The sequence below is a fragment of the Harpia harpyja genome, chromosome 3 (genome assembly GCF_026419915.1).
Source record: "Harpia harpyja isolate bHarHar1 chromosome 3, bHarHar1 primary haplotype, whole genome shotgun sequence".
In the NCBI taxonomy this organism is placed as follows: domain Eukaryota; kingdom Metazoa; phylum Chordata; class Aves; order Accipitriformes; family Accipitridae; genus Harpia; species Harpia harpyja.
Window position 1 is genome coordinate 25,050,457 of NC_068942.1, and position 14,596 is coordinate 25,065,052.

Sequence of the window (14,596 nt, forward strand, 5' to 3'; positions counted from 1 at the left end):
CCAGCAAGCTGCAGAGACCAAAAATATAAAAGGCTAAGGAAGAAGGTAGACAATAGATGCCTGAAAATTCGATTGGGTATTTTCCTGTTCTCATATTACAAGAAAAACTAAGTAATTTAATAATTTCCTGAACCTTTCTGTCATCTCCCTTTCAGGCCAAAGACTCCTAGTCTGTGTAATATTTCCTTATATGGAAACCATTCCATTCCTCTGATAATCTTCCCCACCATCCCATTAACATTTCTAGTTTTACTAGGTATTATTGCTATTGCAGGACCAGAGCATCATTAAACATGCATGATATACCATTTTATTAAAAAAAATTGCTTTCCTTTCTATTGCTTTCTAATAAACCATTAATATTCTATTTCTTCTTTTGATCATGGCTAAAGATTGAGCTGCCATTGTCAGAAGACTATTCTTTCGAACTCTCCTTGCCAAATGGCTATTACTAATTTAGAGCAAATAATTATCTGTTCATTGATAGCATTATTTTTTTCCCATGGATATATTTTATCTGCAGCTTTGTTATTCACATTCAGCAGCAGGACACAGGTCTGCATCTTTTCACTATTAGTGTAAATCTTAATGATTCTGAGCAATTCTGTACCATCAGCAAATTTTGTTACCTTATCTTTTGCCCCCTTTTCCAGCATAAAACCTAATGGTAACACCTAGCCTTTGAAATGTTTATTTCTTTCCCTTATTTCTCATCTTTTAATAAGCTATCAATACAGAAGATTTTTCTTTTTACTCCATGAGAGCTTAGTTTCTTTAAGAGCAGACTTCGTGAAAAACTGTTGTCCAGCCACATTGTATCAGCCACATCATTCTTGTTGCTGTGCTTATTTCTTTTATTATGGTTTCTATCAATTTGCCTAGTACAGAAGCTAGTACAGTTCTCCTGATTTGTAGCGAAACCTTTCTGAAAACTCTTTGCTTTGGTATGGGGTCCGATCTAAACACTGAGTTGCACAGTCAGCAACTCAGAACCTTAATCTCTGAGTTTCTTTTGAACTCCTGGATCACTGGTATCTGTTACTGGCTATTTCTTGCAATTCAAATTTACTGCTTTGCTCTAAACCAAATTATTACTCCACTTCTGGCATTTACTCAGACTAAAAAGTAACTTAATTTCCACAGCATTTGCTGCATTACTATTATTTTAATGACACCCCAATAGAAATGTAGTGCGTTATCCCAATGCTATCACTGTCTATGGCCATCAGCAAAGTGAGTTATATGGTACTCTTCCAGGATATACTGACTGAGTTCAGTTTTGAAGGAATAATGTAAGAATTTCCAGAAGAAATAGGTTTTAAAGAACAGTTGGTTTGAAAAACAAGAGAACATTTGCAAGCACAATGTCTGGACACTGATCAGTTCTTTCAGGGAGAAAATACTTTGCTTAGTTTCAAACTGGCTTTCCCTGATGTGATCATATTTGTTCCCTGCTACTAAGGAGAGACACCAGAAAGAGGAATTGGCTATGAAATATAAAGAAAAACAGTAAAAAGCCACAGGTATTTTTTATGGCCTGAGAGATATGTGTTTATTTTAATTTTTTATTTTATTTAATTTACCGACTAAATATAAATCTTGTATTAGTTCAGTGAGAAAAAGAAAACATGGTGGCTGGGAAGCAGTAGAGGGCAAAATACAAATACTGCCCAACTGGAAAAGCTCAAAGAGCAAAAAGACAATTTGTGTTCTTCTTGACAAACTCTTTAAATCCACTACAGGACTACTGCTGATGCCTAACTTTGATATGCAAACCAGAACATCTAAAAATAAAATATTCCTTTTAAAATTTAAAATAATAATTTGTGAAAGATTTTACTTACATTTTAATGCATGAGAAAGGGGGGGAAAAGCCATTCTTGCTTACACGTATTATCTTATTTGTTCCTGCAGAGGCTTTTCTAGCTATCCCAGGGTCATCCCCTCTATTTGCACATATGGAGGCTGAGTGACAGGGTGTGGTTTGGCCAACCTCAATAGCAAAGAAGGGAGCAGAAGAACCCAGGTTTCCTCACTTTTAATCAGGAGCCTAAAGCTGTGCCTGGTGCTTGCTGGCTGCCAGTTACCAATCTGACTCCTATGGAAATAATACCAGAGAAAGAAAGACTTGAGGTTATTTAAAATGTACTTCATAACTATCTATCTCCCCTTCCTCAGGGTGGGACAGGTCTGTCAGGTAAATGCAGCATGGAAATTATAAGGAAAACAGTTGGCTAGAAGAATAAGAGAAATTACTCAGGACAACTAAAACCAGAAGTCAAACTTAGATGGTATACTCTCAGTCTGATGGTATAGAATCTGGCTTGCTTTTATGGGTAATGTGAGTTGGCTGGTGCCCTGATTTACAACCCTACATAGGGTACCTGAAATTCAGCACTATGCATAGCAAATTTTAGATCATCTTTATGTGACAATGCATTGAGCCCCAGATTTACTAACAATTCACATCAATAGCCTTCTAAATGGAGTCCTTGATGTCTTAAACTGTCATTTTTCTGCAAGCAAAGGAAACAGCTTTAGTTGTATTTAAACAGCACATCAGTGTATTATTCTAGATATGTGCAGTGATTCACTGAGGTGACCATTAATGGGTCTGATTTAACCCATTTACAAGCACTTATCCTGGGTGAATGGATAGTTTGGCATACAGTTTTGCCCTTCCCATGTCTTGGTAGTATATTTATAATGCACTATTGAATTTCAGTAGAATTTTTTTAATCGCCTCTTTAACAATATATAATTATTGTTGACAGCAAACCAACTAGAAGAAACACTTCTAGATTAATTAACAGTGACCTATAATTAAACACTACAGTGCTTAGAGATGGAGTGGTCCCTAGATAATACTGCTTTAGCTTTAATGAGTGTTTATCATTCTTGTTTGCTTCCACTGTGGCAGTTATCAAGGTTAGTTACAAAATTTCTTAATTAAATGGAAATACATAGAAGGCACTGCCTTAACAGAAACCGGCTTGAAATATTCATGATTTAAGCAGCATCTCAAAGTATGCAGATTCCTGCCCTACAAATATTTTAGTCACAGTTTATCTATGGAGCTCAATATTTTCCTTAAGTCATACCTTGATGCTAAACAATACTGTGGTGTGTTCAAGGATTGTTCCTGTTCCTTTATCTCTGAAAGATAAGAGTATGTTTTATTAAATGTTTGTCTTCTGCAACATGTGAAGAGCTCAAAAATATGTTTTTAAATGAAAACTTTGATAAAGGATTTCTGATTCCTGGCACAGGCTTCACTAACAAGTCTCTGCATAGTAATTAAGTAAATCTCTTTATTGCACATTTTCAAAATGTAGTCTGATGCTTAAACTAGATTCCTAATGGAATTAAAGGATCACATTCCTACCAAATTCCATAGGGAGTTTGGTACCTAGGGTGCTCTGAGGAAATAATCTGACTTTCGCCAATCCCACACTTTCAGATGTCACCAGAAACAGCAGATTCCACCACCCTCAGAAAAATTACTTACATTTCCAATTGCTTCAGATTGAGAGATGAAGCAACTAAAAATCAGATAACATGTTGGGGGGAACTTCATCTTTCAACTATAATATGCTTATAAATGCTTGCTAAAGCTTAGCTGGTTCATAGAGGTAGCACTTATATGACCACACTATATACCATATGATTATGATATATAAAATATGTAAAGACAAATAATGTTACTGTTAAAGAATGATCCTTATGTAATACTCAAATTTTCTCCAGTAGAAATCCTGATCATCTCCACTGTTGTTTTGGATTGTGCTACTGGCAAGGTATTCTTAATTTGGTTTGTTAGAACAATAAATCAATGTGCATGAAACAATATATATAAAGCATTAAAACGAGCACTGAAAATCAGAAAAAGATTGTGAAAATTTAAAAAAGCAGATCTTGTTTGGTCCCAGCCCAGTCTCTCTCTGTACTAGCTGGTCTGAGTAGTTAAAATTAGGCAATCTCGTAAAGGGAGGGAGGTTACCATTGTTTAAATCCTACGTAAAAATAGAATACTGATGGGGTTCAAACGAAGGTTATTCTTAGTCTTCTGGGGTTGACTTGTACTTACAGATTCTTGCTGCCAGTTTAGATACTTCCTATGTTAAAGCACAGTTGCACAAAAATCTCTAAGGGGGGTGGACCATTACAAATGCCCACCTGGTAACTTTTTTAGGTGTAATGCAACAGTAAAAAACATTCTGGAAAATAAAAAGTAAGTATGGAACATTTAGACATGCCAAATATGTAACAGGAATAGTTATTTGGGAAACTGGAACAGAGCTGTTTGAAAAGTATATTCACTCACTGCCAATGTTTGGCCTGGTTATAGCTATATGTTTGAGACAGCATATCCCACCACCGTTTCTTACTCTCCCTCTACGCAGCACCTTCCCTTCCCCACTTGCAGTTTGGCATCAGATTGTGCCAGCCCTGAACACTGCTGCAATTTACTGCTGAGTCATCATTTCACCGCTGTCACAGAACATCATCATCATTGCTTGGATAGGAATATTGCAACAGCAACCTTTTGGTATGAGAAGAGAGAGAGGCTTCCAAGACATATGCAGTGGAAAAGCTGAGTATAGTATGTTCTTTCAGACAAAGCTGTCGTCTTCTTCAAAGGAAGTTCCCTGGGTTTTATGATAACTCATGTGGAAATAGCACAATTAGCTCTCCCCGTGATTTCACCTCCGCTCACATGCTGTACCTCCGGAATGCCCAAAAGATCAATGTTCGAAGGCAATGGGCACTAGAAGAGACTTCCGTTGTTTATCATGGTGCTCCTGAAGTCTTCTGGGGTTGACAGATGCTGCTCCAGAAGGTTAATAAGATGAAGAAAGCTCCTCCAGCTGGACCGTAAGAGGGATTATGTCTGAGCAGCAGATAAACAGATTATTCCAGAAACAGACACTGCTTTTTTTTAAAACTTCGTCACTCTTGTCTTACCACTCCAGTCCCCCAGGCTAGAAGTGTGTGCGTTGGAGGGGTTTGTCCAGCTCTTGCATTCTGGCACCTGTTGCATGCACTCTTTGCTTAGTTGCAATTCAATGCAGTCCAAGGCTGGGGACACCTGAAAAATAATAAGAGGGAAGACATTTGGGGATTTTAGTTCTTTAAGAAAACAAAATTCTTCTACTTGACCTAAGTATTGTTATTTCCTGCATGATTGATCTTGAAAACTGTGAATGATCAATAGACAGCATGCATTTGAAAACTGGATTAATATTCTTGATCATTTGCCTTGCTCTCCAAGTTCAGGGAAGCAGAGGTAAGTTCATATATTAAAGGTTTATATGAATTTACAGTGCATATGTTGAAAAAAATAAACTGAAAGATGAGGGTATTTTCACATTACAGAATTCTTTGTTTGGAATTCGGTGTTTTGACAATTCAGCTAGAGACCGCACAGTTACTGACATTGCTAAAAAAGTTGGAAAAGGAAACATTGGCAAGATTTCTTATGTGTGTTTCCCAGGCTTTACAATCTCTGTAAGACATGCCATTTAGTTTTGATTTACCTGCATATGTTCTGTTATGGAAAAATATAATTTCAAAAACAGTTCTATGGAAGGGGTAAAATAGCTGAAAGAACATTTAAGTGCTGACATTGTTAAAGATGGTCTGTCATCCTTGAAATGAAGGGAAAGTAGTAAAGTATATCTTTGTATTTACTAGCCATTCTTAGAAAAAACTTCAAACTGTTAGATATACAGATTCTAGAGGAATAAACCATATTGGCAAATATACAAAAAATGGCAGTACTAGTAAGGATTACTGTAGTAATAATAATTGTAACAGCTAACTATTGCTCCTTTCAAAAACATTTAAAAGTTCACAGCAATTTTAAAGCTTCTTCAGCAATAAAAAAAGAAAAGATGGCAATGTGATTTTTCCCTGTTCAGTTCCATGTTCAATAAATTTAGAGCTTTGGGGAATATGTTTAATTTGGGGGGAGTCTTCTTACTAACTTTTCCATCTATGCTTTGATATTCATATAATTGAATTAAAAGCCAATATTACAACTGCTTTATGCTTGCCCAAGTCAATGACCTCCTATTTTATGTCAGTCTTAGGCATGTTAATTCAATGCAAAGAATGTAAAATGATAAAAGAGAAGTCTCCTCAATAGTATTTAAATATTTGTTAAAGTGATGGTGTAAAATATAGTCTGCTGTCAATACTACTTTGAAAGTTTTATTTACACTTTTTTTTTTTTGGTCTTGCTTTTCTTTGCACAGATTTTCTTTAGAAAATAAAGAACACAGTTGTTGTATCTCACTGAAATGATGTAAATTTTCTCTAGTGGACAATTACGGTACTGAAAAAACCCTTGGGAAAAAGTAATGTATTAGTTAACACTAGACTTATATTGTGTTGCTCTTTGATTTTGCTTTTTAATTCCATGTAAATAGTGTCATATAATCATTAATGATATTTTGGAAATGTGGCAAAAAATGAGATAATGGGTGATAGTTCATGTCTGACAAGAAGAAAAGTTATATCAAATGCACTGCTTTTGCATTTAAGTTGCATATTCTATGATAGAAGGAGATAGAATTAATTCCAGGTAATCTGTGCATGCTTGATGGTATCATTACAGTCCATGTTTATAATTATGAACTGAGAAAGCGATAACGTAAAAAGTGGGGTCACACAGTTTCACCTATTGCAAATTGTGATCATATGTTACATTTCCCATAAAAGACCAGCAAAATCCTGGGAGGCTATCTTGACAGAGAGGAATACAGAACTGTATATTATCTCTCTAAGAGATGTAGTAGAAGACTTGGTGCATAGAATGTTTATCAACACTCAGGAAACAATGACCAATAATAAACTTCACATAGCATCTTGCTTATGTAGCAGTGTTGGAATTTTCTCATTTTTGATGGCTTTCAGGGGAAAAAACATTTTTTCTATACATGCATATGAATGATAATTGGAAAAATTCCTTCCCACCAGTTTTATAAAGTACATGTGGTATGCATAAATGCATAATAATTTTTACTGCCATGTAGTCATGCCATATATAATATTTTAAAACTACGTTATCTCAAATATATGCACACAGATCTCAAAAGACTTAAGAAACTTCTTTACCAGAGCAGGGATGTTTCCAGAACTGTTATTTTATGACTTAGCACTAGGGTCAGATACGTACAGAAAATATTTTCAAAAGTACACAGGCTCTGCCAATAGACTGAATACTTATATTAAGCACTCATTAGTGATCCTAACAGATGATTTGAGGCTTTTATGGCTATTCAAGTTTGCAGTACATGTAAACAGTGACAGACTAGAAAATAAGAGACTAAGACATAAAATACTCCCATCTTAAAAGAAAAAAAATAGAGCTAATAATGTCTAAATATTTACAGGGTTAATCAGTTGATATTTTGTTTTCCTCATGAACAAAACTATCTTAAATTCAAATTCCTGATTTGCTCACATCTATATTTAACAAAAAGTGCGTTAACAAAAGTGGGGCTTGCTCGGTAATGTCTTTTGGTCCTTCTTCCTCGGCCCTATTTTAGGACCAAAAGAGTCCTTTTCCCAGACATTTGGAGGCTGTCCAGGAGCACCTCCAATTCTACAGTAAACAAACAGGAAACTGTAGGGAACAAAATAAAGACTTGAGAGAGAGAGTTTATCTTTGGCCATGACTAGTGCCAGAATCCAGGAAACAACCTCAGGACTTGAACTCACACAAACTGACTCTAACAATGGGAAGGGAAAGTGAGGGGCATAAAACCTTTGCGATGGCAAAAAATCTACGCACAAAATATGACAGTAGAATAATTTTTAACTGTTGAATTGTAAACCACTGAAACCCCAGAATAACTAGCAAAACACAAAGGAGCTTTGAACTCTCAAAACTATACATTGATGCTGGGTACATCCTAGCACTTGATACTGAGAATGTAAGGGAACCAGAGAGCCTTCAAGGCTGTTTAGTGTTATTTTTTATTCAGCAAGCAAATATCCGCTATTTACTCAGCCATTCTTTAGGACACAAAGGCTTTGTGTATGCTCTATGAAACAATTTTAATTCATTCTGACTTAGTCCTTCCCGCTTGGCTGTTCCAATTCAGCAATAAGTGTTGCAGATCTTCATTACTATAATTGCCCTTGAAAAAAGGGTTAAGCAAACTTGTGCCAAAGGGAAAGGGAAGTCAAAGAGCATAAAGCTTCAAAGAAAGAAAGAAGAAAAAGACATCTGCTTTTTGCACTAAGATTATTTTCTGCTTTCATCCATAAAATAAGAATTACCAAGTTAAAGTTAGTTTTCCTGGTTATGCTTGTAAACAAATGAAAAGTAAACCTTTTTTTTCCCCCTTCCCAAATAAATGTAACACTGGATTATATGTGGGTTTTAATCTTATCTATTTCCTGGCTAAAAGCCAAACTTGAATAAAAATACTACAATATTGTTGCTGCATCTTAAAGATTAATTCCAGATATAATCATACCCATACCATAGTGATTAGTGAACTATATGTGAATGAACAGTTAGATGTGTGGGATTTTTTCTCTGAAAATACCTGTGGACAAGATGATCACTATTCATAATAAAAGGTTTTCTCCCTCTACAGGACATTAATTTACAGGCTACAATAAAGTAGCTACAATAAATCTTAACCTGCTAGAAATCCAGATTATTGTTTATGCTATTCTTCATTTCTCAGCTAATTGTGGTGTCCTAGTGGCTTCAGCAGTGCAGCAGGCGATATGGCCAACATTCATCAGATGTAGCAAACACACTGTCTTCTTCCCAGAAGGAAAACTACTGCATTTTGATGCTTTAAAATATTTTAAATATATGTTTTCCCCTCTGCTTTTGTACCTCTGTCCTATTCCCAGTCCTTTGGGGATTAAAATGAGTCTTCTGCTCATTCTCTATCACACAATTCTTCAATTTTTATCAGGAATTAGGTGCACTATTCTGCACATTCCATGTGCTTTGCACTTTGCAAGCCCAGCTGTGTTTCAATTTCTTCCCCTTAGGAACATGTGATATTGAACAAAAAACTTCCTAAAAAGAAATAGCTATCTATCCGTCTGCTTGTATATACGTATATACTGGCATTTAGTCACTATCAGCCACTATTTACTGGACAGACACTTCTGAATAGTAACATATCTGGAAAACATAAGATAACAATCATCTGGGAGTACCCTGACACCTGCCACAGTGTAGGTATCCTTATATACCCTTATATAATTGTAGCATGCCTTATCTTTTTTTGCAAGCATGCCACCAGTTTTAACCTTACAATATACCTGTCTGACAGAGTAACACTATCATCCTCATTTCACAAGAGCATGGGGACCTGAGGTGTAACAGAAACTGAAGCCCTGACCTGTAAGAAGCATTGCAGTCATAAAGCAGGACAACAGCAGAGTTTAGCAGGCTGATTCTCAAAGCAACTGCCTAGTCACATAGATGTCTGCAAATCAGCAGGACCCAGACTCATAGCTACAGAGCTAATTATACTTAGGCCACCATGCTTATCTTTTTAGTGCTGAGGTTCTACTGGCATTTAAATTTCTACTTCAGTGCAGAGCCAATATTACCTTCTTATTGGCCAGTCTGACTCTTTCAGTACCTCTCATGGACTGTTATCCAATTCTATACTAACAATCTTGGTAACCTTGTTACATGAAATACAATTTTAGTGGGTATGCTCCAGGCATACCTTTCATACGTGAGTCAACACAGATCATAGAAGCCCCAGCAGTTTCAGGTAGGAAGCAGTAGTGCACTCATCTTTCATTTTGTGATTTTGTCATTACAGCACAAAATGAAGACAGTTCTAATCCAGTTCCTTTCTCTTTCCTCCTCTCCCTCAAAACTAGATCAATTTCATCAGAAGTTGGCCATGCTTAGAGCAAGGAATTGGACTAGGTGACCTCCAGGTGTCCTCCCAACCTAACTTGGTCTATGCAGCTTGACACGTAACTAAGTTAGGTAAGGTTAAGCCCAAGTCACTCTCTGTCAAAATGAGATGGTGTCAATTAGCCAGAGACTGTAGATTGTATTGCAGGATGAGCACCCCTAAACTGTGAGTAAAATTGACCAGTTCCCATTACACACATTCAAGCAGAGAGATGGCACTGTGGCTTCTGGCTCCTGGAAGCTTTCTCATATGCCAACCATCCTAACTGTCATCATATTTTAATATGGTTATGTCAATAAGCCCATTCTGCACTGCAACTCTGACTCACACCATCAAAATTGTTGAAATGTTAACATACATGGCAAAATATCATAGGAACTTGAACTTATGCCGTCTCACTGACTTTCTCAGAGGATGGCTGTACATCTTGAGTAAGACTGATTAGGAAATGAATAGCAGAGGTGCTCGAGTGAGTGTTTCGTCACTGCAGATTGGACGCACCCCTTCAAGAAGTACTCAAACATTTAAAGCATTTTCTTGCATCCTTTGATGTAAACCATATCAGGTAACAGAAGAGCATTTCAGGTCAAATGCTTCTAAGATGGCCAAGGAAATACAAATATATATATGTTTCATATGTCAACTTTAAAACCCATCATTCTTTAATGATGTTTCTAGTCCAGGTCCTGGACCTTAAGCAGACTGTTACAGGATTCAGATGTTGGCAATGAAACAATAGAAGGCCTTTGATATTTTCTATGAATTCCAGCAGCAGCGGTTAGTAGAGTTGATGAATAACAAGGAGGATCCTTCACCAGAACTTGCACTTATCTGTCTGAAAGAGATGGTACATATTTCTACCTTAAATGAGACACATGATGTGAAGGAAAACATGAGTTTGTTATGATGGTCTTTCAGGTAGGAAGGAAATGTGTCAAAATCACATGTGTTGACTCATAAAGCTTTCAGCATGTTCAATATTTGTGGTAGGTACAGACTGCATTTATCGTAAATGTGGATTCATTTTTAGTCAGTATATGACAACTATATTCACAAAAGCAGGAGAATCTTACCAGTGACTTATTATGTTTCCTGCTCTCATCTATAATAGGTATATAATTTAGCATAGTTATTTTGCCATGAATTGTATAGTTAGCATAATTCAAAGGTGTTACCAAATTGCCTATTTAGAGAGAGAGAAAAAATGATATTTGTCTGTCATAAGGCCTAACCATAAATTTCATAAAAATTGTTTCAAATTATCTTCTTCGCTTTCTTTCTGAAGTTGGTTGATTTAACAGTTGTGTTTCTCCACTTGGCATAGAAAACCACACAGAATTGAGTGAATATCTGGGAGGAGGGGAACAGCTGAGGGATTATGATACCTATTTTAGTTTCTCGATGTTACCTACCTACAGAAATTAAATTCTTCACACTTAATGAAATTCCAAAGCACATTGGTTGGTGACAACAGTGATCTTTGGTACCAAAATGTAAATTCAGGTTAATTAAAGGGTTCTGCAAAAGAACCATTATTTAATGCTATCTCCTAGCTTTGAATGTAACACCATTAAAACAAGAAGTTTTAGGGGTTTTATTAAAATTTAGACATTTACTACTGTCATTGCTATAACATATATTTCAAAATAATTTATCACATTCTTCTCCAGATTTATTTCCATATAAGTTCTGAGGTGTAAATTGTTTCATTATAACCAAACACTTAGTATTTTTAACATAAGGATAACAACAGGAATATATCACATAAGGATTAATGGGAGCCTTGCCTTATTTGAGTACTATGTTAACAGTAACTAAATTCTTTGTCTTCCATAAATGTTTAATGGAGCACCATCATGCATTCCTGCCAAGAAGCAGGTTTTATGAAAATCCGCCACTTTCCTGAATTCTTAAGGAGGAAAATCCTTGGTACAGATCTAATTCATAACAAGAACATAGTCTTTAAAATGCTGAAAATCACAGAACTTATCTTTTAAGCAGGAGCCTGGAGCTGCTCTCCTGTGTCATAGAGAGCTTGAGCACAGCTTGTGCACATGTGCAGGTGACATTTTGTCATGCTGAATCCAAGCAAGAGATACAGGGATCAGATATACTTTGTCTTCAATACAAAGTCCCCATTGTACCTTTGTGGTACTTGTGCAGGAAGTTTGCTAGTGAACACCAGCAGCTGAACACAAGGTCTTCCAAGCTGGAGGACTGGACTTGGGCCACATTGCTCTTTGCCATGATTAGCTACCCAGGCATCATTCCATGTTACTATTATTTAGTGACATTTAAGAACGGCATTCACACAAGCCAACATACCAAACAGGAATTACCATGTTCATAATTGTCAATATGCATTTTGAGGAATTAAAATTAATTACTTTTAATATAAATGCCTTAGCACTCTTCCTTTCTTTTAGGAACACAGGCATTTTCCTCTGGCCAGCGTTCACCTTCTTCTGAAGCTAGGCATCAAAGTCAGCTCCTTATCTTTCAGTAAAACATCCCCACAGTAGTGGATACTGCCCTCTTACCCAGCAGCTCACTAGCTAAGTGCACTAAACCTGAAGAAGTGAGATCCATACTGAGTTCTCTCCTGTGCCTCTGCTACCCCAGTTAGCTCCCAGACAAGACCCACTACCCACCAGGATGCAGCAACTGTTGGGGTCGAGTCCCCCCAGCAATTCCTCTCAAAGTTCTTTCACCATGTGCGTTAAAAAATATATTAGACCCAAAGACAAGTACAAGTAAGACATATAATCCTGTGTTTAAAGGCACAGAGCTCTCAGAGACGACCTGAGCAGATTAAATATTAGTATTAATTTTTCTAATATGGGATTCCATACTCTCATGTTTTTAAAGTTGTGAGCCTTCGTGGTTGTGAAACCAAGCTTGACAATCTAATGCAAACACAGTCAGAGCTACAGTGTCTGACAAAGCACTGGCAAAGCAGCCCCAAACATCAGCAAGAGTACAAGGAAAGGGCCTCTACTTCCACATCTGCATGGGAAGATAGAGGTTGTTGCATGCTTCTCTGGGAGAAGATAGATGCTGCTCCTAGTGCTCGTATGGAGGATCTAGGCTGCATTAGATGATAAAGCTGTGCCATATTTTAATCTGTCCCTGCTCATCTAAGCCCCTTCAATCCAGTCAGACCCTTCCCATGCAACTGGGACTGAGGCAATATGGCATAAAAAAAGATTTAAAAAGCAATAGAAGGAAAGAATATGTCATGGCCACCCTGTCTGTCACTGGCAAGTGCCATTAGAATTTGGGGTCCTCACTATTCCCATGACAGGAGGAGACTGCCTTTACGTGAAGAGTCTAGGATATTACCCCTCTTTGTACTTTCTGTGCTCCATCTGGTGTTTACATTGATCAGCCCTTTCAGAGATCTCAAGATCAACTTTCCATGACTAGTCATCCTTGCTTTTGTTACTGGTTGAATTATCAACACAGGGGCTGTTGGCCCTGCTGTATATTTAATTGGATCACAACAACACATATATGGGATCTTTGTTGAACCAACCCTCTTTGATAAGCTTTCCTTACCCTATTTCAGCAGTTCCCCTTAAATAAGCCTTGTCTTTTAACTAATAATTATTTTATTGTGCAGGCAATATGTATCATTTATCAATCAAGCATTCTTCTCTATCCTAAGAACATCCACTTATTTTTCAGACTAATCTGCTTTTTCATACATGTCAAACCTCATGATTATTTTAATGATGAATTATTCAGACTTCAACAGTTTTGTCCTGATGTCACCTTGAATTTTGCTGCTGAAACCTTTAGCTACCATATTTTTAAAAATTCTTCTTTTTTTATACAACATTTTAATTTTCTAAGGTCGAATAAGACTAAAAGTTTTACATTTTAGTAAATTACTTTCAAATTAATGCTGTAGGTAAATATTCCTACACAGAGATTGCCTACATTGTTGAAAAAAACCCAAACAACCCCCACCAAAACTGGAGTCCTCCCAAAACTGATACTATTAACAGCTAGAAATAAATAAAGCTGTGCAGAAAAGCATCCACTACAGTTATATAAAAAGGTATGAATACAAGCTGCTTCCTCCTGTGTTTATAAAACCAAAAAAAAAAACCAAAAAAGAACGTTGACCAATTATCTGAATGGCTTTAAACTCTTTTTTTCCTAGAATCCAGTTAAATAATGATGTACTTTTCCTTTTTCATCATGCAGATTATTAAAAACACATAGGAACTCTCACCTTTAAAATCTATTTCTCCTGCCTTGTTTTTTTAGTGAGGGTATAAATTTGATAATGCAGGCCTCAAGAGACACAAGGCCTGACCTAATTCCAAGGATTTCAGATTTATAGTTTGAGACATGAATACCATTTATCTGCCAGAAAACAAAACCTGGCTTAAGAGGTCTGTATGGACGTCAAAGCATTTTGATTAGGTCCCATATGAAAAAGATTGCTATATCATATTTTGAAAATTGCTTTATCATATTTTGAAAATCTTTTGTTATATTTGTCTAAGTTCAGGACTAGAGGTCAGGGACTCCAAATTTTAATAATGGCTGACAGTGGCTCAGTAGATCATCTTGGTAAAACTACCTTAACTTTTTTCCTCAAGTATGCCACCTGGAAAATGGGGACAATGATGCAGGTTCTTTCATGTGAGAATAAAGGAGAGTTACAC

The 14,596-nt window shown here is 36.5% G+C and overlaps 1 protein-coding gene across 2 annotated transcripts in view; it reads left to right on the plus strand.

Annotated features, from left to right (window-relative positions):
- The first annotated feature begins 4,564 nt into the window (after nucleotides 1–4,564).
- The window catches only part of IMPG1 (interphotoreceptor matrix proteoglycan 1), a 66,517-nt gene continuing 56,485 nt past the window's right edge, over nucleotides 4,565–14,596 (plus strand). The window contains exon 1 of one of the 2 annotated variants that reach the window (XM_052781673.1): nucleotides 4,565–5,287. In XM_052781673.1, the coding sequence (XP_052637633.1) occupies nucleotides 5,221–5,287 (67 nt within the window). In that variant the 5' untranslated portion in view covers nucleotides 4,565–5,220. The remainder of the gene's footprint in view (nucleotides 5,288–14,596) is intronic. The other variant, XM_052781674.1, reaches the window with a different exon arrangement.